Source organism: Planococcus citri, chromosome 1, assembly GCF_950023065.1.
Source record: "Planococcus citri chromosome 1, ihPlaCitr1.1, whole genome shotgun sequence".
Taxonomy (NCBI): domain Eukaryota; kingdom Metazoa; phylum Arthropoda; class Insecta; order Hemiptera; family Pseudococcidae; genus Planococcus; species Planococcus citri.
In genome coordinates, this window is record NC_088677.1 from 64,505,723 (window position 1) to 64,530,717 (window position 24,995).

The following is a 24,995-nucleotide window of genomic DNA, read 5'->3' on the forward strand; positions in this document are numbered from 1 at the left end:
TAAATGAGTAAATTGGCTTTTTAGGCGAGTTTAACACTTTATGTGGGCGGATTTATGAGGTAGGAGTGTAAGTATACACTTCATCCACTAGATACTGCTGAAAAAAATTTCAATAAAAATGGACAAAGCACGTTTTGGAGCATTATTTTTTTTTTAATTTTTAGTGAATTGGCTATTTAGGTGAGTTTAACACCTCATTTTGGTAGGTTGATGATGTAGGAATGTGAGTTAATACTTCATCTACCAGATACCGCTGAAAAACGCACTTTGATAAAAATGGACAAAGCGAGTTTTGGAATATCACTCTTCATTTGTATTTTCATGCATTTTCAAAAGTAGATATGTACATTAGGCCTATTCACACATTTAACATAAAAATCTTATCTTAGTATTTTGATTTTTTTTTTCAAATGATTTCATCTCAAAAATCACATTTTGCTATCTTTGGAAAAGATGATAACATGAAGAAGCTACTGGTCCCTGTGTTCATAGTAATGTTATTATTCTGCATAATAATTGGTACTGTTTTTTCCTGCAAATACAAGAGGTAAACGCTTTGAATTTTTTTAAATTTTTTTTTATTGGGCATTACTACTAATTTGAAACACTAATGCGTGAAATTTGCAGGGAAATGGAAAAAAGAAAAAGAGAAATTTCGAACATGACGCAACTGGTGAAAAAGATCGTTGTTCAGAAACAAATCGACACCGATGAAGATTTTCAGGTAATATGCAATACTACGTTTATATAAATATTTGCATTAAAACCTATACACATGCTCATTAAATATCTAATGTAGGGGGTAGGTAGGTTATATGTAGGTACATAAAATTACATGATTTAAACGGATTTATTCTTGATTAATAGAACATGCCTGTTGTTTCGATTCAACGCTTAATGAGGGGTGAAGTTAGAAGTGGGATGGTATCGGATGGAGAATATGAAATGTCACTAGATGAACGTTGGGAATATCCTCGAAATAACTTGCGCATAATAAAACCTTTGGGGGGAAGCGAATTTGGACAGGTTGCTCAAGCTGAAGCGAGCAATATTTTAGGACAGGAAAACGGAACTACAATTGTAGCAGTGAAAATGCTCAAAGGTTAGTAGCCCTTCAAAGCTAAATCAACAACTCACCAGTATAATTACTCGATAAATGGTAAACTCAAACAGTAAATGCGTTTACTCTAAAATGATGTTTTCATTTTCAGACAATCATACTGACTCAGACATGATAGATTTGGTATCTGAAATGGAGGTCCTAAAAGTTCTAGGAAACCATCCAAACATCCTACGGCTGCTTGGCTGCTGCAGTCAAGGTGGTCCCCTGCTTTTAGTAACAGAGTACGCTGATAACGGAAACTTGAAACAGTTTCTTGAAAGACACGACCATCAATCCACCGAATTGACAGAAATTACTCTTTTAGCTTATGCCAGTCAAATTGCAAATGGGATGACTTACCTAGCTTCTATGAAGGTATCTAATCACTTTGAAATTTACAAGAAACATAATTTTTTTAAATTTTCAAAAGGGTATAGGCTAATCCATATTTTACACTTGACAGTGCATTCACAGAGATTTGGCCGCTCGAAACATTCTCGTAACAGCAGACTACACGATGAAAATAGCGGATTTTGGCCTAACCAGAAATGTATCAAATTCGGAGTACTACAGGAAAACAACAGACGGTAGACTTCCTATAAAATGGATGGCACCTGAAACTCTATTTGACAACAAATACTCCATAAAATCTGACGTGTAAGATAACTGATAAAATAATCTTGTAAATAAGATGATTAGCTTTAATGCTGGAATTTTACAGGTGGTCATATGGTGTACTATTATGGGAAATTATGACTCATGGAGACAATCCGTACCCTTCTGTTAAAACCCACCTTGGAATGCTTCGCGTTTTGAATGAGAATCGTCGATTGGAAAAGCCCCCAAACGCGTCAACAGATGTGTAAGCGCAACTATAAAGATTTTTCTATAATTGCTTTGTGAAAATGATCTACACAAAATTATCTACGAGTATATCGCAATTTCGGAGTAATAAAGTTACATCTCAAAAAAGTTAAATTTTAAGGGAGAGCAATTTTTTTTTTTTTAAATACTTGATTCGTTATTTTCGTCAACTTATAATCACGTATCATTAGGGAATGAACAATCAACAATAACTCATTTTTAAGATTTAATATCGTACTTTCATTTAGCATAAGAATATGAACTTTGAAAAATAAGTTCTTAAAAAGGAAACATTCCAATGTTTGGAGAACATTTTGACTTGTAACATTTCATCAAAACACCCTAATTAAAACCAATGTGGAGGCAAACCGAAGCGTCCTACAAAAAAATTACATTACCTAGAGCGAAATTGTAGAGAAGTGAATTTCCAATCGTCATCCATTACGAGTATATTGAATAGTTTTTGAGGTTTTCTCAAAAAACTGAAATTTCATAATAATGTGCAAATGTCATATTTCGGAAAAATGTTCCATTTTTATATATCTTTTGTTTTGGTACAAGACCTAAAGAGCATACTCAACTCAAAGTTTTAATTTTGATTTCGGGGTGTCATACAAATCCCAAAAATGTTGAAATTTTGAAATCGATTTTTTTTTTAGATGTAGTTAACCTTATTACTCCAACGGCACGATATGAAACAAGTGTTATTTTTCACAGGTACAATTTAATGTTGGATTGTTGGAAATATGAACCTGGGCAACGTCCAAATTTCTTAACTATTGTTGAACGCATAACAGAATTATTGACAACTGTTGAGGTATGATAAATACGTCAAGTCAAGATGAGAAATCTTTGGTCAACTATTAATTGAAAATGTGTGTTGCTTTTGTTTTGTTCTGTTTTTTAAAATTTTGACATCCAGGTAGTCAACGAGTCGTCTGATGAATCTGATTTAAAAAGCACAATTTCTACAACAAACCCTACTGAATTGGACAAATTGATTACAAACTGCTCTCATAAAGAGAACGAATATCTTTTAAGTTGATCAGTAAAAAATATGAAGTCATTTTTATAATAATACCTAAATATGTAAATTGAGTTTTAGGTTTTAAGATAGGTATTAAAATTACATACATTTAGGCGTTCTTTCATTAATCCTCGTAAGAATTATTGTTGCATGGGAAATTGAAGGGGTTGATATTGATGGAAGGAGGACTCTCCAAGCATGATAATGTGGTAGGTAGTAATCCAGATGGAATAGTTCATATTTTAAAAAAATTAATCATATCTCCCACGTGTTTATGAAGTTTTCTAAGATGAAAGAAGGGGAGAGGTGCCGATCTGTAGCATGAGAATTCAACCTTCAACAGACTAAAATGCTGATATTCAGAAGCAGATCTAAACATCAGCGTGGAAAAAATCAACAAATTGGGTCCAAATTCAAGTCGACGTTGTACAAATATGCGTATTTGATAATGTACGGAGAGAAAATAAATTTTTAACCAAAACTGACCACTCATGTCGGGGAAAATCGTGAAAAAATAAGTTTTTTGCATTTTAGAAAGTCTTTTACCCATAATGAAAAATTCTGAAAAAAATATGTTGTAAAATTGGGCATCAAGAAGAGATGCAGAAATTACATTTTTTCTGTTATTGCACTTCTGAAGAAAGTTACCAAAAGTGCCATCGAAAAACTGAAAAATGTGCATTTCACTTGAAAGACACGTTAGAAAAAATTTCCACGAATAACCATTGGTAGGTATATATAGGCATCGCGGCAGGCTTACGAGCCAATTTTTCAAAATTTCAAAATTTTTAAAATCATTTTCAATTTCTGTTCTAATTAACTAATCGAAATTCTAATTGCACAGTCATTGAAATATATAATTTATCTGTATCAAGAAACAGAATAAAAAATTTTTGGAGAAAATTTTTTCAAAAAAATTTTAAAATTTTTTGAACTATATTGAATTTTGTGAAAATTGCTTGGCTGTCAAAAAGTCTGAACCACATCAAAATTTTTGGTATCAACAGTATTCCCATAGAGCAATAAAATGCAGAAAAATCATTAGTCAAATTTATCATCGTGCATACCTAATTTCAACAGGGCTTTGGGTATGCCGACCAGTACTTCCTATTCTATAGGCCTCATGTTAGTACTACATCTAGCGAACATCTCTGAGAAACATTTGGTGCGCGCAGCTAACTTTGACAAAACTAGTTTGAAACAGGTGGCTCACTTGTTATGTAACTTTAGCCTTTACAAAGTGAGCCAGGCTGGTAAACCTACTGGTTCACTTCTTATGCAAGATTAACCCATACATGGGTTCATAAGTGTGCTGTCGTGAACATAGGTATATATATCTCCAAACGCTGCAAGAATATCATTTACATTCCTTTAGGAGGAGGTTAGTGCAGAACTAGCGATCTGAAAATGCTGTCTCGGGGGTTTTGTACCTCAAAGACCAACTTTCACTGGTCAATTTCATGATACCAGCTGGAGGGAGGAAATGCTCTTATCAGCGAATTTACGAAATGGAAAGTTTTGAAATCCAACTTTTGGACTAAATTTGACTCAATTTCGAACCAATAAAGGAATTCTTTCAGAAAAAAGTAATGAATTTGTGAAAATTGGAGAATCCAGAAAATGAGGATTGTTCAGAACTGATAACATTTTCATAACGAATGAAAGGTGAACCATTAAGAAGCGATGAAGAATTAAGATATTAAAATTTGAGTACCTATAAAATAAATTATTTTGTTTTAGAATTGTATATTTTTCAACAGGAAACAACAAAGAAAAACTCAAATGCCACTTATTATTAAATTTCAACTCGAGTATACCTCCAGATTTTGCGATTCTGGATCAGCTTGATCCAATGGTTCTCAACATGAAAGGATAAAGACAACTGTATAAACCGATTTTTCGTCATTTGCAATTTGTTTGATTGTTGCTATATTTCTTAAGATAAATTTCATGATGTGAAATAATATTTGAATTTCGAGTTGATTATGTCGTCAATCGTCATTTCATAAGCAGACAGATTACGGTGTTCTTAAAATAACGCCAGGCCACAACATTCCACAAACTAGCACCTAAATAGGTAAAATTATTCAATTTTATTTCTTTTATGCCTAACATAATACGGAAAAAAGGGGACTGAACCTAAATCATCAAGCAAAATATGATTCCCTAGAAAGCAATTTTCAATCAGTATATAATTATATTATACCAATTAACGAATCGGCTCTCTAAAATATTGGATATGGCATATGGCATCAAAATTCCACAGGGCAAAATAATTTTTAAAATTGAAAAAATAAAATAAAACCACTAAACACGAGAATAATAGATATTTACAATGTTCATTTTTATGCATTAAAAACTTCAAAACGTTCGTTTTACTGAAGAATTTAATTCTGCGAGCCAGTCTGAAAGCACACCCTTTGATGTCCCCAAAAATTTGAATCGTTGCTCGGTTTGTCTATAGGGACTAATTACGTATGTAGTTCTTTCCTGTTTCTGATGAAAATTATACACTCATAAAACGTCGATGTTTGATTGCTCAACTGAACGGAAAAAATTATTTCACGTGAAACGAGATTACAAAGAAACATTCAATGTCATTTAAACGATGTCAACGAGTTCGATTGAAGCGATAGCACTGAAAAAAATAGTCAAAAATGTTCACGTCACAGTGGCTCTCATTTTTAATGATTTTAATCCCCATTCCCTCGCTAATCATCCTCATATTTCGTCATCCTATTGAAAACTCAAATACCTTATTAGGGAAAATACTCGTAAGTATCCAACATAAAGACGCATTTTTCAACTTTACCCCAAAATGAATAGTTTTTGTGCCATGAAAATTTTATTGAAAAGTTTAAAAAGCACTGAAATTTATTATCGCAAGAGATTCGTTTCAGATGACAATTTATAGAATACCATGCAATCTAGATCAATTCCAACCGACATTAAATAACCTGGAATGAATCATTTCCATCGCATTTTAATGATGACTAGACACCTACAAATTCCCGAACTGATAAGTACTTCCCTGCGGAATATTACAGCATTTACATAAAATCATAAAGGGAATGCAATGACACTGTAAATAAACGCGAGAACTGCCAAAATTCACTATTCAAAATGTTCCCACAGATTTACGTTATTTTTGTTATTTTAACGTTCGTCCAAGTTTTGAGTGGAGTCAGCAGCATAGAAGAAATGGGTGAGTTAAACATTTTTTAATACCATACCTACAGCTGGTAATATTATTACAATTTCGCTACGTGGCCAAATTTGGCGGAGTGGTTGCCGAATTCTTGCACTTCTTCCATTAGGTAAAACACATTGTTTATTTTTATGAACCTGGTGAGGGCAGGATTTTAAATGTACATAGAAGTGTTGAGTACTTACAAGCTGAGCGAAAAGGCGGCTCTCACACGCAGTCTATAGGCTCAGTTTTTTAAAAATTGACCACTATGACCATTGGCACCACTGCGGACCAAAATATTTGCCAATTTTTATAAATGATATCTTCCCATGTTTCAACATATCATGTATACTTACGTATGTACTTACTTAATTAATTAATACAAAACCTTTGAGGAGAAAAAAATGTTCAAAAACTCGAATTTACTCAAAAATTGCTGATTTAAAAATTTCTAATCATTCAGCAGAATCCTGAAGGTTATCTTGGACTTTGATGGTAATGACGCATATCTATTATCTACACAGCTAGCAACATGGCCCTTTTTTCATTTCTTAGGAAATTACCCGTACAAATAAAATATGAATTAAAATTGCAATTGCTCAGCATTTACTCATCACAACTGAGCTAAAACTAATCTATTCCCTCCACCCCAATGATTCTCATATTCTGTACAAATTTCCGAATTTTCTGAACAAGTGATCGGATAGTTTAAAAGAGAGGGCCAAAGTTCATTTCTGAAATAAGCTTAGCGTTCATTTCGTCGCAAGGGTATAACCTACAATCTATATACATATTGTCGGATGTTACTGATTACTGGGTGATAATAATGATTATGGAAACTATGATAGCTAGAAAGCTGAAATTTGAGATGTGGAAAGGGTTTGATAACAGGTCATCAGGAAAAATCTAAAAAGTTCGAAATGTCAATTAGGAAAGCTTCTGGAGCAATTTAAAGCTCAATAATTATTAAAAATTTATCATTTGGTAACACTGTAGCGAAAAACTTTATGGAAAATGCTTAGCAATAAGAAATGCATCGCATTATCGCTTCGTTCCTAAAGCTCAATAATTATTAAAAATTTATCACTTGGTAACACTGCAGCAAAAAATTTAATATGGCAAATGCTTAGCAAACAATTTCTTCTTCATACCTAAATAAACTTTTTGAAAAATTTGTATTCTCTAGCTGCATTTTACAAATACGTAGTTGAGAGAGACTTGGTGGCTACCTCGAAAAAACGAGTTCTGAGAGAGAAAAGAGAGATTGACGGGGGGTTTGGGGGGCGCGAGTGAGTTTTACAAATTTTTAATCTCACAAAAATGGGTTTCCATGGGTAGAAAGAAGGAAAGAGAGGGGGAAAGAAGGAAGACTTTGCTTATATCAATTGGATCTGTGAAAAGTGAGGACTTTCAACATTCAACTGAGGTTTTTTGAGATTGCCTACAAGATTTTGAATTGTCTATAAATTGAACGTAAATTTTCTTTCAACTCATAACACAGGTTTTGGGCAAATAATTTGCTATGAAATTCCTTCATTGAATGAGCGAAAATGAAGAAATTTGGTTCGTGGGAGTTGATATTAGTTTTGGGACTAATTTTCATAATTTGTACCTAATAAATACCTGAATGTACCTGAATATGTACCCTTATTTTTTTAAACGAGCATACATCACCGAAAGTGGTCGATTTTGGATTTTTGAAAAATCGTCAAAAATTGTAAAATCAATCTGAGAAGTCAAAATTTTGGTTATGGGGATTTCAGGCCATGCTTTTTCTAAAAATTGAGATCCATGCAGAGGCAGACACCTCGATTTAATGATGATTTACTAAGTATGTGTAATTAGGAGATTTGATCAACTTTTGTGACTCTTGTGCCCGTTGGGGGGAGGGGGGATGTTGAAAGTCTATTTTGAAAATTAGTTTGTCAAAAAGAGACTAGAAAAGGGTCCTAATTTTTTCAAATATTCAAATGGTAAGTTTCAGTCTTCTGTTAATCATGACGAGAAGTTACATTTTTTAAATTTTAGCCAATTATCAATCTTGAGCCTCATATTCACCTACTCCATAGAAAACTTCAGAGACAGATTTAGGTATGTACTTAAAGTTAGGTCAGTCTCGAGGTATGCGCCTTCGACTTCGACCCCCGCAATTATTTCTGACATTGAAATTTTGAATAATGTGCAGATGTGGCCTTTTAATTTGATTTTGTTTATCTACCTATTTAAATAATTGTTTGAAATATTTTATCATCGGTTCTCTCTATAACCTTTACCTAACTATTTCAAAACTTTTTGACGAAAAATCGAGACTTTTTGACAATTTTTTGGTAACAAAGTAGGAAAGGATTTTGGCAATTTCTGACGAAAAAGGCAATTCTAGGAAAAATAAAACGAGACTTACAATTTTAATAAAAGGGGTTTTCTCAGAGTTTCTGGCAAAAAAGCGAGACATTTCGACAATTTTTTTAAAAAACATATAAAATTCCAAATTTTTTGAAAAAACAACTAGGTAAGTGTGTACGATTTTTACAATTTTTGGCAAACAGCGGAATTTTGACAATTTCAGCAAAAAGAATAACTTTGTGAGAATTATTGGCAAAAAAAGATACTTTGGCAATTTATTTCTGGCAAATACTTACCTAAGCTGAGCTTTTAGATGATTTTGAAGAAAAAAAATTTTAAAGCAACAATTAGATAGGTAGTTTTAGTAAAGATGAGCAATTTTTGAAAATAAGAAATTAAGTACACCTTTTCGCAATTTTTTCCCAAAAAGTGAGATTTTTCACTTTGAAACTTATGGCAATTTTACGTTGAAAATAGAGACTTTCCAACTACATACGAAAAAGCTAGAATTTTCAGCATTAGAGAAGCCTTTCGGACAATTTTTTTGAAAAAATATAACTTGATAGAACTTTTTGTAAACAACCGAGAATTTTTACAGTTTTAAGGAAAAAGCAAAACTGACTATTTTTGGAGGAAAGCACGAATTTTTCATAATTATTGGACAAAAAAATGATGAGTACTTTACCGCAATCTTCGTTGAAAATGGTTGACATTTTTTAGTCATTGATATTTTTTCATGCAAAAAATGGGATTTTCAGGTCATTTTTAGGAATAGAAATGAATACTTCATGAACTTTTTTTGCAAAAATTTTTTTCAGGTGAAAAGTGCGTTTTTTGGATAAACATTTTTTTTTTAATTTTATGTTGAGTATTCAGGGGGGTTTGGGGGCGCAGCCCCCAAGAGCTAGTTCCGAGGGCGAAGCCCGAGGAACGAGTATGGGGGTTGCGTCGCGAAGCGGCCAGGGGGCGAAGCCCCCTAGTACGTAATACACGTCTGTTCATACATGAAATGAAATAGCCCAGGCAAAATGCAATTTGACCCAAACATAATTGCGCGATCAAAGATTTTTTTGGCGAATATTGTCTAGGGTGGTATGCTGAACAACATACTAAAAGTCGCCGTCCCTACCTCAAGAGCTAATTCTCCCACAATGGATCAAAGCCCCCCCCCCCCCCAAATCAGTTTTTCGTCAAAAACTCCAGAAATATTGAATTTTGAGTAAAATGACCTTAGTGATCATTTAGGGCCGTATTCATAGACGTTACTTATGGATCACTTGGCTAAGTGGTGAATTTTGAAGCAATTTTTCCAGGCGTGATTGAATTTTTGAAATTTTGTTTTTGAATAAATTGAGAGATTGGACTCCGAAGTGTTGATTTATCATTTTAAAAATATAAAATTTTTATTCGTTCGTGAGAAAAATTGAATCAAAATTCACCACTTATCCAAGTGTCCCTTAAGTAACGTCTATGAATTCGGCCCTAAATCTCCTCTAAAATATCTATCAAATGAACAATCGACCAACTCCTTATCTCCAAGGGGGTGGCGCCACGACCCCGCAATGTGATGTGATTTCAATTATTTAACATTTTATGACTTTGGAAATTTGCACTTGGAACTTATTCTGATTCATCAAATGAAGTCAAACTTGGGGAATGGGATTCTTTTGGGAGCTAGAGTTGACACAATGGGTTTCCACTTTATATTCTGCCTTAAATAGGAGGGGGATGACTAGGAAGCTGAAATTTGGATATGTTGATTCAATTAGTGAATATCTTGAAGCGATTGCCTATAGCTTGTACCTACTCGTGAGTTTGAATAATCTTCCAATTACCTATGTGCTTATAATTTTATAATTTTCATTCTAATAAATATAATTTCATTTTTTATCTGAATTACGTAATCTTTCACCGTGTCGGCAAAATTAATGCTACTTCAGAAATGACCTTTTTTTGGTGGCGGCGAAACAACATGTACTTACCCTTTAAAAGAACATTCAGGTATAATTAAGTTATTTCCTTCAGACTGAGACCAATGGTGTGCCACGCACACCGAAAATAGTTATGTATTGGTGTATTCTATAGCAAAGCCTCAATATGCTGTTAATCAAGTTTTTTTTTTTCAGATTTGAAGAGTGATTGTAAAGCATTACATACTAACTCATTCAATTTCAGCAATTTTTTTCCAATTTCTAAAAATAACGAAGGAGAAATAACGTTGGTATTTTACGTGAAATGCAAATATGACGCTCACATATTGCTTTCACCAACGCCAAACTTGCCCACATCAAAGGAACAAGAAGCGTACCAGATAATTTTGGGTGGTTCCTATAATACGTGGTCAGCAATCCGAAGGAAACTAGAATCTAGAAATCTCCAGCAGTATAATGAGGCAAATATTGTTTCACCGGATGAATGGCGTGAATTTTGGATCCGTGTATCTTCGGATGGAACCATTCAAGTTGGAAAGGGTAGAAAAAATAACGCTTTCTTATACTGGAAAGATCCGGATCCGTATACAATCAACTATTACAGCTTTTCCAGTTGGAATAATTTCGACGTATATTGGTTCCATCAATGCACCAATCAAATAGGTAAAGAAATGATTGAATATACCTTATTATCATATTATTTTTCTCATTTCCCAGGTACAAGTCATTATTTCAGATCGGAGTAGTAGATGGAGATGACAAATATGTGATTTTTCAACATTTTCTGGAATAATTTACAAATTGGCTAAAAATTTACATTTGAATTAGGCCTCTTTAAATTTTGCGATAACCACTAAAAATGAATACAAAAAATTACTTCTTTCTGGCCCGAGTACAAAAGTGTCCTGCACACACTGAAAACCAATTTTTTTCATGAATACCGCCCCCCCCCCTTAAAGACACATACGAATATCTTTCCTTCAAGGGTATCTACCTTCACAACTAAATTTTTCTGAATGATTTCCAACTCAAAATTGAGGTCTCCAATGGATTTGGTCGAAATCCTTCAACACTTTACTCTGCAATTCTCCCTCCCGCTAACGTATGTATAATGTACAATAGTGTGAATACCTAGGTACTTCCGGCAGTTTAGCTAGTTTGTCTACTAAAAAATGCAATACATAAGACATTTTCTGCATCAGTAACTGACATGCTTGTGGACTGTGGAATAGCATATTCCAGTAAAGTCTGCTTCAACTAGGTAATTTTTTTTTGGTTTTTTGCTAATCATTTTAGTAGAATTACCCAAAATGGGATTTTCAATTTTTTTTTTCAGCTTTGAAAAGTAATTGCAATGCATTACATACTTCGTCATACAAATACAGCAATTTTTTTCCAATTTCTAAAAATAACGAAGGAGAAATAACGTTGGTGTTTTATGTAAAATGCAATCAAGACGCTCTCATATTGCTTTCGCCAACGTCAAACTTGCCAACATCAAAGGAACAAGAAAAGGTGTACGAGATAGTCTTGGGTGGTGTCTATAATACAAATACATATTCAACAATCCGAAAGAGTCGAGAATATGGAAACCTTCTGGAAAATTTTGAGACTAATATTGTTTCACCAGATGAATGGCGTGAATTTTGGATCAGTGTATCTTCGGATGGAATCATTCAAGTAGGAAGGAGCAGAGGAAATAAAGCTTTCTTGTATTGGAAAGATCCGGATCCGTATCCAATCAACTATTACAGCTTTTCCAGTTGGTATAATTTCGAAGCAAATTGGTTCCATCAATGCGCCGATCAAACTGGTATGGAAATGATTGAATACTTATAGGTACCTTATTTTATTTTCACATTTAAGTATCTCATTTCCTAGGCACAAATCATTAGTTCATTACCTATATCAGGTCGGAAGAAATAGAGATGACGAGAATCTGATTTTTCATTTTCTGAGATTTACAAATTAATTGAAAATTCACATTTGAACTAGCACTTTTGAAATATTGCGATAATGCACCAAAAATGGATATAAAAAATTGCACGTTTCTAATTTGGTCCACCTATGCAAATTAACACCTTTGAAGCCTTCAAAAATCCGGTTTCTTTGCTCATGACTCATGACACTTCGAATTTCTGATATCATTAGGTCATTGAACCATTTCTACCTATTCTGCGATAATAGTGTATTTCTATGCAAAAAGTATAAAAAAATTCACAAATCAAGCAGTTGGAATTAGAGCATACTTTATCATAAATTTTGGTCAAAAATTACTCGTACTTACTCAAATTGATACGCAGTGCGCAATTACAGAATTGAAATCAGCGCAAAATTTACTTTTAGAACAAAGATTAATTATAGAAAAATTGTACTTGCAGTAACCACATTAAAAACGCAAACACCATAGATTTGCACCAAGAGAACATTTTATCGAAAAACAACTTTTTGAATTTGTCGACAAATTTTGGCTTTAGAGACTTCAGGATGGTTTTATTCGTTTTATCTGTGAAAAATACATGTGGAAATATTTTTTCAAAATTTTTCTTGGCATTAGTTTATGAGATAAGCGGAATTTGGATTTAGAGCACTGGTCAATAACACTAGGCAACAATTTTTGACTTTTTTCGTGTGTTCGGGTTGAAAATGGGCTTAATCGATAGTTTAGACCCTAAAACAAAAAACAGAGTGGGATTTTTCAATTTGAATTGTTTTTGTGGTCAGGAGAGATGATCAAAGTTTAAAAAATGGCCGTTTTTGCCCTATTTCACGAGTTTCTGGCGACACCAGTATTGCTTTTCGAAAAAAACCAAGGTCATATTCGGATTCTACGCACTTTTTTAAGTAAACATCTTTCCCGGATTTTCGATTTTCGAAGTTTCAAGCGCATACGGAAGATTTTTGTTTGTAACATATTTTAAAACTCAGAGCGAGAGCCTCGCCCGCACGAACACGGTTCCGCGCCACGATTACATCGTGGAGTAACGCCAGCGTCGCGCGCTCCGAGTTTTAAAATATGTTACAAACAAAAATCGTCCGTATGCGCTTGAAACTTCGAAAATCGAAAATCCGGGAAAGATGTTTACTTAAAAAAGTGCGTAGAATCCGAATATGACCTTGGTTTTTTTCGAAAAACAATACTGGTGTCGCCAGAAACTCGTGAAATAGGGCAAAAACGGCCATTTTTGAAACTTTGGTCATCTCTCCTGACCACAAAAACAATTCAAATTGAAAAATCCCACTCTGTTTTTTGTTTTAGGGTCTAAACTATCGATTAAGCCCATTTTCAACCCGAACACAAGCATGCCGTTGCCTAGTGTAATAGAACACATCATTTCAATTTTAGGTATAAAAAATGGGTGGGATTTATTAAAGCTCTTTAATACAAGTATGGAAATAGATTATACTCTTAAGAAAGTCATAGCATTTTACGTATGTGTTACGTACTGCGCATGGCAGGTTGGTGTCGTCACGCGGTGGTGGTGGGTGGAGCAACCAATACAGCTGATTTGATGCTTGCTCGCGCACTGCGCAGTACGTAAAACTTACGTAAAATCCTATGACTTTCTTAAGAGTATAATCTATTTCCATACTTGTATTAAAGAGCTTTAGGATTTATCGGCATGACAGTTTAGGGTGTTTCAACAACAAAAATATGTAATTTTCATGACGAAGTACCTAATATAATGCCTGGCCATATAAAAATTGAACGACCAAAAAAAAAAAAAAAAAAATCAGCAATAGGAAATAAAAAGTAGCCCAACTGCAGTCAATGACAGATTAAAAAAAATACACGGCATTTTTGTATAAAATAACGACGAAATTGAAGGGTACACGGAAAGAACGGCATAACTAGTATTTTGCAAATTTTACAGGAGAGCGTTTTAAAGATTTAAATGTTTCTCAGTTTAAAAGTACATATAATGTTTCAGATGTATTCCTAAAGTCTATTAGAACAATTCTGAGCATGAAAATATCATTCATGAGTTATTTGTATCAGAATATATTGAGAGCATTTCTAAACTAACGCGCAAGCAACAAGTTATGCCGTTCTTTCCATGTAGATAGTAGGTCTAGGTACCTACAAGGTACCAGCTTCAATGTGAGTAATTCTACTGTTTTATCAACACTCAAACTGAGACCATCAGTGTGCCGTACATACTGAAAATGGTTATGTATCCGTGTATTCTATAAGCACCGCCTCAATATGCTTTTAAACGAGTTTTTTTTTTTCAGCTTTGAAAAGTAATTGCAATGCATTACATACTTCCTCATACAAATACAGCAATTTCTTTCCAATTTCTAAAAATAACGAAGGAGAAATAACGTTGGTATTTTACGTAAAATGCGATCGAGACGCTCTCATATTGCTTTCGCCAACGCCAAACTTGCCAACATCAAAGGAACCAGAAAAGGTGTACGAGATAGTTTTAGGTGGTGTTCATAATACACGTACATATTCAACAATCCGAAAGAGTCGAGAATATGGAAACCTTCTGGAAAATTTTGAGACTAATATTGTTTCACCAGATGAATGGCGTGAATTTTGGATCAGTGTATCTTCGAATGGAATCATTCAAGTAGGAAAGAGTGGAAGCAAGAACGCTTTTTTGTACTGGAAAGATCCGGATCCGTATCCAATCAAGTATTACAGCTTTTCCAGTTGGTATAATTTCGAAGCGAATTGGTTCCATCAATGCACCGATCAAACTGGTATGGAAATGATTAAATGTACTTTATTTTCACATTTATCTCATTTCCTACGCACAAATCACTATTTCAGGTCGGAGGAAAGAGAGATGACGAGAATCTGAGTTTTCAACAATTTCAGAGATTTACAAATTGGTTGAAAATTCACATTCAAACTGGCACTCTTGAAATTTCGCGATAACCACCAAAAACGGATATAAAAAATTACATCTTTCAAACCGACACCAAAAGCGTCTTCCACACATTGAAAACCACGATTTTTAAAAAAAAATACCCCCCTCCCCTCACGAAAACCCTTGTCATTCCTTCAAGGGCACCTCCAGAACTAAATTTTTCTGAATGATTTTGAACTCAAAATGGAAGTTTACACTAATGTTGGTATTTAGAAGCACGTGAATATGTAGTAAGGGTGAGTTGAAGAAAAAATAACCTGAATTTTGACGAAATTGGTGAAGGAGTTTACTTTGAGTGGGAGACCACGCAGAAAAATTTTCATCACCTTAAATGTTCGTAGAACTGAGCCAGGAATCCCAAGAGGATGGTAATTTTTGAAAAATTCAAATTTAATGACTCAGCGTAGGTTTTTTTGTGAAAGGAATTCTTAATATGTATTGGAGAAATGCTATGAGGCTGATGAGAAACCATAATTTTTGCGATTTTATATAAACTTCGAGTCTTGAATTTTGAATTTAATGGATCAGGGAGGTTCAAAAGCTCACAAAGTAAGGAGGAGAGATGCGGAGAAACAGCACTGTTAACTTCACCTAAAAACGGCCAAAAAAACATGGGAGCGACTAAGCGACTCAAAAAGTTTCTAGGTAGTCTCCCACTCTCAAAGTTCCTCACAAATAAAATTTTTTTTTCGGTACAATTTACAGAAAAGTGTATTGATAGTGCATAGGCTATCCACAATTGAGATTTACAAACGACGATGTAATTTTATCAAAATTCAAATGCTCATATTTCTGGCAAAAAAAATCGCGCACATGTCAAGTTTGTGTCGTTCCTGATTGTTTGATAACTTCAATACACATGCAAAATATTGAAAAAATAATCTACCTATTAGCCAACGTTCAATGATTTTTTGATTTTACGTGGAATACTTAGTCATTACCATTTTCTATGCCTATTTTAGAAAAAAATCAATGTACTCCTTCGCCATGTGGGCCAAACAGCGAATGTCGAGTAGAAGATCATCGCACAGTATGTTCTTGCCATAAAAACTATATTGGTTCGCCTCCAACGACGATGTGCAGACCCGAATGCAATTCAGACTCTGAGTGCCGGGTGCCCGCAGAACAAAGCTTGTCGAGAGTTAAAATGTCAGGATGTATGTGTAGGAAAGTGCGGTCACAATGCGCAGTGTCAAATGATTAATCACGAGCCTATATGCAGTTGTTTACCGGGATTTACAGGAAATCCATTCCTGTATTGCATAAAAGAAGAAGGTGAGCATTGCACATAGTTTTTAGTAAATAATCTTATCTTGATTTTCAACTGAAATATTTGATCCTATTTTTTTGAAGTTGAAAATTAACTCCTTGGTTTTGAAAATGTGTATTTTGTGACTGACTCGAAGTGTTCAAGACTTTTATCAGAACGAGCACATTTTATTAATTTTTGACGCTATATGAACTTTGAAGTCCAAATCCAGAAGGATGAATTCAAAGGTGAAACGGTTCAAAGATATTTAACCATTTTTTCAACATGAAACTCGCTATCGCGGAAAAACTATGCATTCTAAAAGAAAACTGAAATTGTGAATCTTGAAATTTCTCATACATGTTAAGAGGCTGATAAATTTCTGTCGTATTCTAAAAAAAGAATTCATCATTCATCCTGCAATGATTGCTTTATTTGACGAGGAATAGCCCTTTGAATTTTCTATTACAATTACATTTTTAGAAAAAAATCCATGTATTCCTTCGCCATGCGGGCCCAACAGCGAATGCCGAGTAGAAGATCATCGCACAGTATGTTCTTGCCAGAACAACTACATTGGTTCGCCTCCAACGACGATGTGCAGACCCGAATGCAATTCAGACTCTGAGTGCCCGCAGAACAAAGCTTGCCGAGAGTTAAAATGTCAGGATGTATGTGCAGGAAAGTGTGGTTTTAAAGCGCAGTGTCAAATGATTAATCACGAGCCTATATGCAGTTGTTTACCGGGATTTACAGGAAATCCATTCCTGTATTGCATAAAAGAAGAAGGTGAGCATTGCACATAGTTTTTAGTAAATCTTATCTTGATTTTCAACTCAAATATTTGGTTCTATCTTTTTGATGTTGAAAATTAACTCCTTGGTTTTGAAAATGTGTATTTTGTGACTGACTTGAAGTTTACAAGACTTTGATCAAAACGAGCACATTTTATTAATTTTTGATGCTATATGAAGTTTGAAGTCCAAATCCAGATGGATGCATTCTGAGGTGAAACGGTTCAAAGATATTAATCCATTTTTTTCAACATGAAACTCACCATCGCGGAAAAACTAAGCATTCTAAAAGAAATTCATAGAAGAAAACTGAAAAATTGTGAATTTTGAAATTTCTCATAAATGTTAAGAGTCTGATAAATTTCTGTTGTATTCTAAAAAAAGAATTCATCATTCATCCAGCAATGATTGCTTGATTTGACGAAGAATAGCCCTTCAATTTTCTATTACAATTAATTTTAGAAAAAAATCCATGTATTCCTTCGCCATGCGGGCCCAACAGCGAATGTCGAGTAGAAGATCATCATACATATGTTCTTGCCAGAACAACTACCTTGGTTCGCCTCCGACGACGATGTGCAGACCCGAATGCAATTCAGACTCTGAGTGTCCGCAGAACAAAACCTGCCGAGAGTTAAAATGTCAGGATGTATGTGCAGAAAAGTGTGGTTTTAAAGCGCAGTGTCAAATGATTAATCACGAGCCTATATGCAGTTGTTTACCGGGATTTACAGGAAATCCATTCCTGTACTGCATAAAAGAAGAAGGTGAGCAGTGCACATCGTTTTTAGAAATACTTAACTTGATTTTCACCTCAAATATTTGATCCTATCTTTTTGATGTTGGAAATTAACTCCTTCATTTTGAAAATGTGTATTTTGTGGTTGACTCGAAGCTTTCAAGACTTTGATCAAAACGAGCATATTTTATTAATTTTTTGACACGTGCTACGTGAACTTCCAAGTCCAAATCCAGAAAGATGAACTTTTCAGAACATACCTACGTTCAAACATATTTTTCCACTTTTTTAAACATAAAACTCAACATCGCGGAAAAACTAATCATTCTGATAGAAATTCATAGAAGAAAATTGAAATTGTGAATCTTGAAATTTCTCTTTTGTTATGAGGCTGATAAATTTCTGTTGGATTTTTTAAAAAGAATTCATCATCCATACTGCAATGATTGTTTGATTTGACGAGGAATAGCCCTTATCGTTTTCTATGCCTATTTTTAGAAAAAAATCCATGTATTCCTTCGCCATGCGGGTCAAACAGCGAATGTCGAGTAGAAAATCATCACTCAGTATGTTCTTGCCAGAACAACTACTTTGGTTCGCCTCCGACGACGATGTGCAGACCCGAATGCAATTCAGACTCTGAGTGTCCGCAGAACAAAACCTGCCGAGAGTTAAAATGTCAGGATGTATGTGCAGGAAAGTGTGCTTATAATGCACAGTGTCAAATCATTAATCACGTGCCTATATGCAGTTGTTCGCCTGGATTCACAGGAAATCCAATCTCATACTGCACAGAAGAAGAAGGTCAGTTAGTGTACATCTTTTTTAATAATGCTTATCTTAATTTTCAACTCTTCAATGCCCAAAATTAAATCCTTGGTTTTGTAAAGATGTATTTCGTGGTTGACTCAAAAAAGTTTCAAGACTTTGATCAAAACGAGCTCATTTTATCAATTCTTTGGCGCGCTATACATTCATGTACATACATGTACTCGTAGGTACATATGTACTTCGAAATTAAGTTTTAAAAAGAGGAACTTTTGAAGGGAATGAATTTCAAGTTTTGCATATTTTTCCATTTTTCCCAACACGAAACTCAAAACTATGGAATAACGAAGCATTCTAAAAAATGGTTTTAGAAGAAAACTGAAAATTGTGTAAAATTTTCATGGATTCGTAGTTTGAAAATATGTAATTTCATGAAAACTTAAATAATTTATGGTGTTCTCACATTTTTGTGCTTTTAACGTCAAAATTTGACTTCATAAGGAAACCATAAATGTACATCCCGAGAAAAAAATACTCGGAACAAAAATTGTACTTAGAGTATAAATTTTATTCTTTCCAGAATAAGCTATTACTTTTTTTTAATAGGATGCTTTTTTCGAAAGATATTTGTAAGAAACGTAAAGCTTTTTGGATATTCATTTACTTATATTAGTGGAGGCAAATTAGCATCATATTTCGAAAATAAAAACATTTTTGGCTACCCAAGCTTTTATGATGAAAAATTGTCAAGGGTGGTCCCCTGAATAATTCCTGAGAACTACCACCCCACAGACCCCTAGCTAATTTTTTTATGGGGGGTTTAACCCCCCCCAAAATGGATTTTTTGCACTTTTATCCTCAGGGGTTGATTTTACGTCGAACATAGCTTTATTTTTGAATTCTACGTCAAATTTCCGATCTAGTGATGTATCAACTGTCCTTCTACTCCCAAGGGGGGTGGGGCTAGAACCATTCAAATTGGAGGGGTTTTCTAAAAAACACAAAAATGTTATCGGCGCATAAGAGGGGTGAAATGGCCCCCGAGAGCGTTCGGGTTGATACTAGCATGGAAGGTGGGTACCATCGAGAAACTACCGCGTGAAAAATTTCAGATCCACACCACCTCCCCTTTTTGGGGAACCCCCCTTTTCTGAAATTTCAATAGCACTTTTCTCAGTCCCATATTACCCGATTTTGAAAATTTTTCAGTATGTTATGTATATCCTTGATAGGTATCCCCACAAAAATTTTCAGCCCCCTCCCTTCATATTTACCCCTCAAAATGGTGTAAACATGTGTTTTAGGGAGGGTTGAGGGTAAAATGGGAATTTTGGGGAAATCACTAAGTATTAATAAGTAGGGCATCGTTTTCTTATGATTCGATACCGCTGAGTACGAATATGACGTCAGATTTTTTGCTACACTCATCTAGACCTCTCCAGAGCACTTTGCCCCCTCAATTTTTATTATTGTTGAAAAACATAAAATAAGCTGAAAAACGCTATTTTGAGGGGTAAATATGAAGAGAGGGTGCCGAAAATTTTTGTGGGGATACCTATCAAGGATATACATAACATACTGAAAAATTTTCAAAATCGGGTAATATGGGACTGAGAAAAGTGCTATTGAAATTTCAGAAAAGGGGGGTTCCCCAAAAAGGGGAGGTGGTGTGGATCTGAAATTTTTCACGCGGTAGTTTCTCGATGGTACCCACCTTCCATGCTAGTATCAACCCGAACGCTCTCGGGGGCCATTTCACCCCTCTTATGCGCCGATAACATTTTTGTGTTTTTTAGAAAACCCCTCCAATTTGAATGGTTCTAGCCCCACCCCCCTTGGGAGTAGAAGGACAGTTGATACATCACTAGATCGGAAATTTGACGTAGAATTCAAAAATAAAGCTATGTTCGACGTAAAATCAACCCCTGAGGATAAAAGTGCAAAAAATCCATTTTGGGGGGGTTAAACCCCCCATAAAAAAATTAGCTAGGGGTCTGTGGGGTGGTAGTTCTCAGGAATTATTCAGGGGACCACCCTTGACAATTTTTCATCATAAAAGCTTGGGTAGCCAAAAATGTTTTTATTTTTTCTTATTTGCCTCCACTATATGTAAACCCCAACATTACTAAAAATCTGTGGCATTTTTCGATCATACCATGAAAAAGAGGATATTCTCCATCAGAATTTAACAAATTTCCAATTGCTTTTTTTTATGTTAGGAAGAGTGGATTCTTCTACAAGAAAAAAATGTTCATGAAAGTTGGCAAACTATTTTAAAGCTTTTCAATTCTAAGTAGGTATGCCTATTTACATATTTAACAAAAACGTCTTATCTTAGTATTTTGATTTTTTTTTTCAAAATGATTTCATCATCTCAAAAATCACATTTCGCTATCTTTGGAAAAGATGGTTCTATCAAGATGTTACTGATCCCCGTGTTCATAATAATGTTATTATTCTCAATAATAATAATTGGTACTGTTTTTTACTGCAAATACAAGAGGTAATCGCGTTGAAATGTTTTTTTCATTAGTCATTACCGCTGCTTTGAAACACTAATACGTGAAATTTGCAGGGAAATGGAAAAAAGAAAAGGAGAAATTGCGAACATGACACGACTAGTGAAAAAGATTGTTGTTCAGAAACAAATTGACACCAATGGAGATTTTCAGGATATCATGGTAGGCATACTAGATTTATACACATATGTAAATGTGTATTCAATTTATACAATACACATTATATGTACTGTACCTAATGTATGTACTTACGAGTAGTTAGGTAAGTAAGTACATAGACATACATAAAATCACATGATTTAAAAGGATTTATACCTGATTAATAGAGCATGCCTGTTGTTTCGATTCAACATTTAATAAGTGGAAAAGATAGAAGTGGAATGGTATCGGATGGAGAATATGAAATGTCATTAGATGAACGTTGGGAATATCCTCGAAAGGACTTGCGCATAATAAAAACTTTGGGGGTAGGCGAATTTGGACAGGTTGTTCAAGCCGAAGCGAGCAATATTTTAGGACAGGAAAATGGAACTACAATTGTAGCAGTGAAAATGCTCAAAGGTTAGTTTAGTCGCCCTTTAAATAGAAATCAAAAACTCACGAGTATAATTACTCGACATGTAGTAAACTCAAATACAAATAGTTAAATAATGCGTTTACTCTAAAATGATATGTTTTCATTTTCAGACAATCATACTGACTCAGACATGATAGATTTGGTATCTGAAATGGAGGTATTAAAAGTTCTAGGAAACCACCCAAACATCCTACGGCTGCTTGGCTGCTGCAGCCAAGGGGGACCCTTGCTTTTAATTACAGAGTATGCTGATAACGGAAACTTGAAACATTTTCTTGAAAGACACACCCATCAATCCACTGAACTGGCGGAAATTACTCTTTTGGCTTACGCTCGTCAAATTGCGAATGGGATGACTTACCTAGGTTCTATGAAGGTATCCACTACCTTTTGTAATTCACAAGAAACACAGTTTTTTTTTCAATTTTCAAAAGCGAGTAGGCTAATATTTGTTTTTTACTTCACAGTGCATTCACAGGGATTTGGCTGCTCGAAACATTCTCGTAACAGAAGACTACACGATGAAAATAGCGGATTTTGGCCTAACCAGAAACGTAACAGATTCAGAGTACTACAGGAAAACAACAGAAGGTAGACTTCCTATAAAATGGATGGCACCTGAAACTTTATTCGACAACAAATACTCCATAAAATCTGACGTGTATGATAACTGATAAATTGATTTTATAAATAAGATGATTAGCTTTAATACTAGTATTTTACAGGTGGTCATATGGTGTACTTTTATGGGAAATTATGACTCATGGTGAGAATCCATACCCTTCTGTTAAAACCCTCCCTGGAATGCTTCGCGTTTTGAACGAGAATCGTCGACTGGAAAAGCCCCCAAACGCGTCTACAGATGTGTAAGTAAACGCAACAACAAAGATTTTTTTAAAAATTGCTACATATGTGAAAATAAACTGCTAAAAGTTACCCATATGAAGCAAAAGTCATTTCTCACAGGTACAATTTAATGTTGGATTGTTGGAAATATGAACCAAGACAACGTCCAAATTTCTCAACTATTGTTGAACGCCTAACAGAATTATTAACAAATGCTGAGGTACTAGTAACAGGCCAAGTGTGATAAGAAAATATTTGGTGTACTCATTAATTATTAAAAATTTGCTGCTTTTTTTCTTTTTAAAACAAAATTTCAATATTTTAGGTGGTCAACGAATCGTCTGATGAATCTGATTTAAAAAGCATAATTTCTACAACAACCCCCACTGAATTGGACAAATTGATTACAAACTGCTCGCATGATGAGAAGGATTATTTTCAAGTTGAACAGTAAATATTAAGTTAACGTTATTAATTTTAGATTAAATGTTAGGTTTTAATATAGGTATTAAAATTAGACATTCGGGCGTTCTTCATTATTTTTCGTATCAATTAATGTTGCATCGGAAATAGAAGGATTTTAATGTTGTGAGAAGGAGGACTGTCCAAGTATGATAATGTATTTAGTAATAACCTAGATAGGATAGTTTATTTTAAAAAAATTATGAATCACATCTCCCACGTGTTTAAGAAATCTTCCTAGAAATCCGTTGCATGAAAATTCAGCCTTCAACTAAGTATGACTAATGCTGGTATTTAGAATAGATCTTAACATACATGTTACCTATGAACTTCCTTACTCATTTTGGAAAAGGCATTTTTTTTGTTTTGTGGTGGATCGCGAAAAAATTTGAAGGCTGGAAATCGCTCTGAAAAAACATTAGTCCCAGCAAGATTTTTTCTAGCTCATTTTCATCATCTATGAGTATTTTCCAATCTAGAAAAATCTATCCATTATACACAAGTAGCCAAACTGTCTAGGTCACCCGAAAGGGGTGTCAGGGATTTACAAAATGACAAAATTCAATTTTCATAATAAAAATAATGAAACTTGAAAAAAAAAAATCAGAAATCAGGGTCAAATTTACGTCGATGTTGTATAGATAGGCGTATTTGATAATGTAATGAGAAACAAGAAATTTTCTAACAAAACTGACAACTCAAGAGGGTGAAAACTGAAAATCGTGAAAAAATTAGTTTTTTCGTTTTTGAAGGTCTTTCACCCACATAAAAAATTCTGAAAAAATATACGTTGTGCATCAAGACTGAGATGCGGAAATTATATTTTTTTGGTATTGCACCTCTGAAGAAAGTTGATAATCATTTTTATCCCTTTAGGAAGGGTCAGGGCTGAACTGCCGACCTGAAAATTTTGTCTCGTTAGTTTCATACTCCAGTGACCAACTTCCACTGGTTGATTTTAAAATCCCAGCTGGAGGGGAGGGCAATTCGCCCATCTTACATGGCTACACTCTTATCATCGAATTCACGAACTACAAAATAGATACTGAAAACCCCATTTCCAAAAATCAAGAAAAATAGTAAAAAAAAACCTATTTTTTTGCATGTTTTTGAAATTGACACAACTGCAGCATTCCAAAATATTTCTCCAATTTTAGAAAATTATAACATCGATCATTCATATTGCCACAATTGAAGCGTAGTATTTGAGGAGAAAAATACCTAAAAGTTATTCCAAAACATTAATTTGCACTAAGATTTAGGAAAGCAAATTTTTGGAACTGATCCAGGATAAAGTTTTTGGAGTTGATTCAGGAAATTGATTTTCAATTCAGTAAAGAATTTCTCTGTGACAATTTAGAATTGATTTTTTTCCCTATCAAAAAAATTTTTTTGTGGGAGTGAGTGCTTTTGGATTAAATTCAGGTGAATTTCGTTGTAGTAACTTTGAATGCATTTTTTGTGGTACCTAATTTTGGATTAATTTTTCTCATAGTGATTTGAATAAAATGTTTTACGATGATTGAGAATTTTGGTTTCAATATTAGTAAAGAATTTTGTGTAGCGATTTAGAAATTTTGTGAATTTTAAATAAAATTGCTCATAAGACGAGTTCAAAACTGGAAAAAAATCAGGAAACATAGAAAATTTCAAACCACGACGTAAAAACGCTAGGTAGGTACACTATTGATTATTCAAGAG

At 34.2% G+C, this 24,995-nt stretch overlaps 4 protein-coding genes across 4 annotated transcripts in view; 3 read left to right on the forward strand and 1 right to left on the reverse strand.

Annotated features, from left to right (window-relative positions):
- Nucleotides 1-24,995, reverse strand: part of disp (dispatched) — a 344,626-nt gene that overhangs the window by 233,315 nt on the left and 86,316 nt on the right. The gene's annotated exons all lie outside the window — the stretch shown is intronic.
- Nucleotides 632-3,114, forward strand: LOC135842471 (fibroblast growth factor receptor homolog 1-like). The gene is made up of 7 exons (XM_065359955.1): nucleotides 632-724; nucleotides 868-1,102; nucleotides 1,212-1,477; nucleotides 1,566-1,759; nucleotides 1,824-1,964; nucleotides 2,684-2,783; nucleotides 2,889-3,114. The coding sequence occupies exons 1-7, from the start codon at nucleotides 632-634 to the stop codon at nucleotides 3,009-3,011; spliced, it is 1,152 nt and encodes a 383-aa protein (XP_065216027.1). The 3' UTR covers nucleotides 3,012-3,114.
- Nucleotides 6,077-17,378, forward strand: LOC135833328 (uncharacterized). The gene is made up of 6 exons (XM_065347074.1): nucleotides 6,077-6,198; nucleotides 10,653-11,120; nucleotides 11,794-12,270; nucleotides 14,694-15,170; nucleotides 16,303-16,615; nucleotides 17,073-17,378. The coding sequence occupies exons 1-5, from the start codon at nucleotides 6,117-6,119 to the stop codon at nucleotides 16,542-16,544; spliced, it is 1,746 nt and encodes a 581-aa protein (XP_065203146.1). The 5' UTR covers nucleotides 6,077-6,116; the 3' UTR covers nucleotides 16,545-16,615; nucleotides 17,073-17,378.
- Nucleotides 17,245-23,349, forward strand: LOC135833327 (fibroblast growth factor receptor homolog 1-like). Its single transcript, XM_065347073.1, has 11 exons — nucleotides 17,245-17,378; nucleotides 17,846-18,150; nucleotides 18,621-18,926; nucleotides 21,297-21,393; nucleotides 21,466-21,571; nucleotides 21,736-21,970; nucleotides 22,097-22,362; nucleotides 22,454-22,647; nucleotides 22,712-22,852; nucleotides 22,953-23,052; nucleotides 23,158-23,349. Exons 1-11 carry the CDS (start codon nucleotides 17,320-17,322, stop codon nucleotides 23,284-23,286), a joined length of 1,938 nt encoding a protein of 645 aa, XP_065203145.1. The 5' UTR covers nucleotides 17,245-17,319; the 3' UTR covers nucleotides 23,287-23,349.

Coding starts and splice junctions, on each gene's coding strand:
- LOC135842471 (XM_065359955.1), top strand. CDS start 632: ATGGAAAAAAGAAAAAGAGAAATTTCGAACATGACGCAACTGGTGAAA. Junction 1,760..1,823: donor TACTCCATAAAATCTGACGT/GTAAGATAACTG, acceptor GGAATTTTACAG/GTGGTCATATGGTGTACTAT. Junction 2,784..2,888: donor AATTATTGACAACTGTTGAG/GTATGATAAATA, acceptor TTTGACATCCAG/GTAGTCAACGAGTCGTCTGA.
- LOC135833328 (XM_065347074.1), top strand. CDS start 6,117: ATGTTCCCACAGATTTACGTTATTTTTGTTATTTTAACGTTCGTCCAA. Junction 6,199..10,652: donor CAGCAGCATAGAAGAAATGG/GTGAGTTAAACA, acceptor TTTTTTTTTCAG/ATTTGAAGAGTGATTGTAAA. Junction 12,271..14,693: donor TCAATGCGCCGATCAAACTG/GTATGGAAATGA, acceptor TTTTTTTTTCAG/CTTTGAAAAGTAATTGCAAT.
- LOC135833327 (XM_065347073.1), top strand. CDS start 17,320: ATGCAGTTGTTTACCGGGATTTACAGGAAATCCATTCCTGTATTGCAT. Junction 18,927..21,296: donor ATACTGCACAGAAGAAGAAG/GTCAGTTAGTGT, acceptor TCTTTGGAAAAG/ATGGTTCTATCAAGATGTTA. Junction 22,648..22,711: donor TACTCCATAAAATCTGACGT/GTATGATAACTG, acceptor AGTATTTTACAG/GTGGTCATATGGTGTACTTT.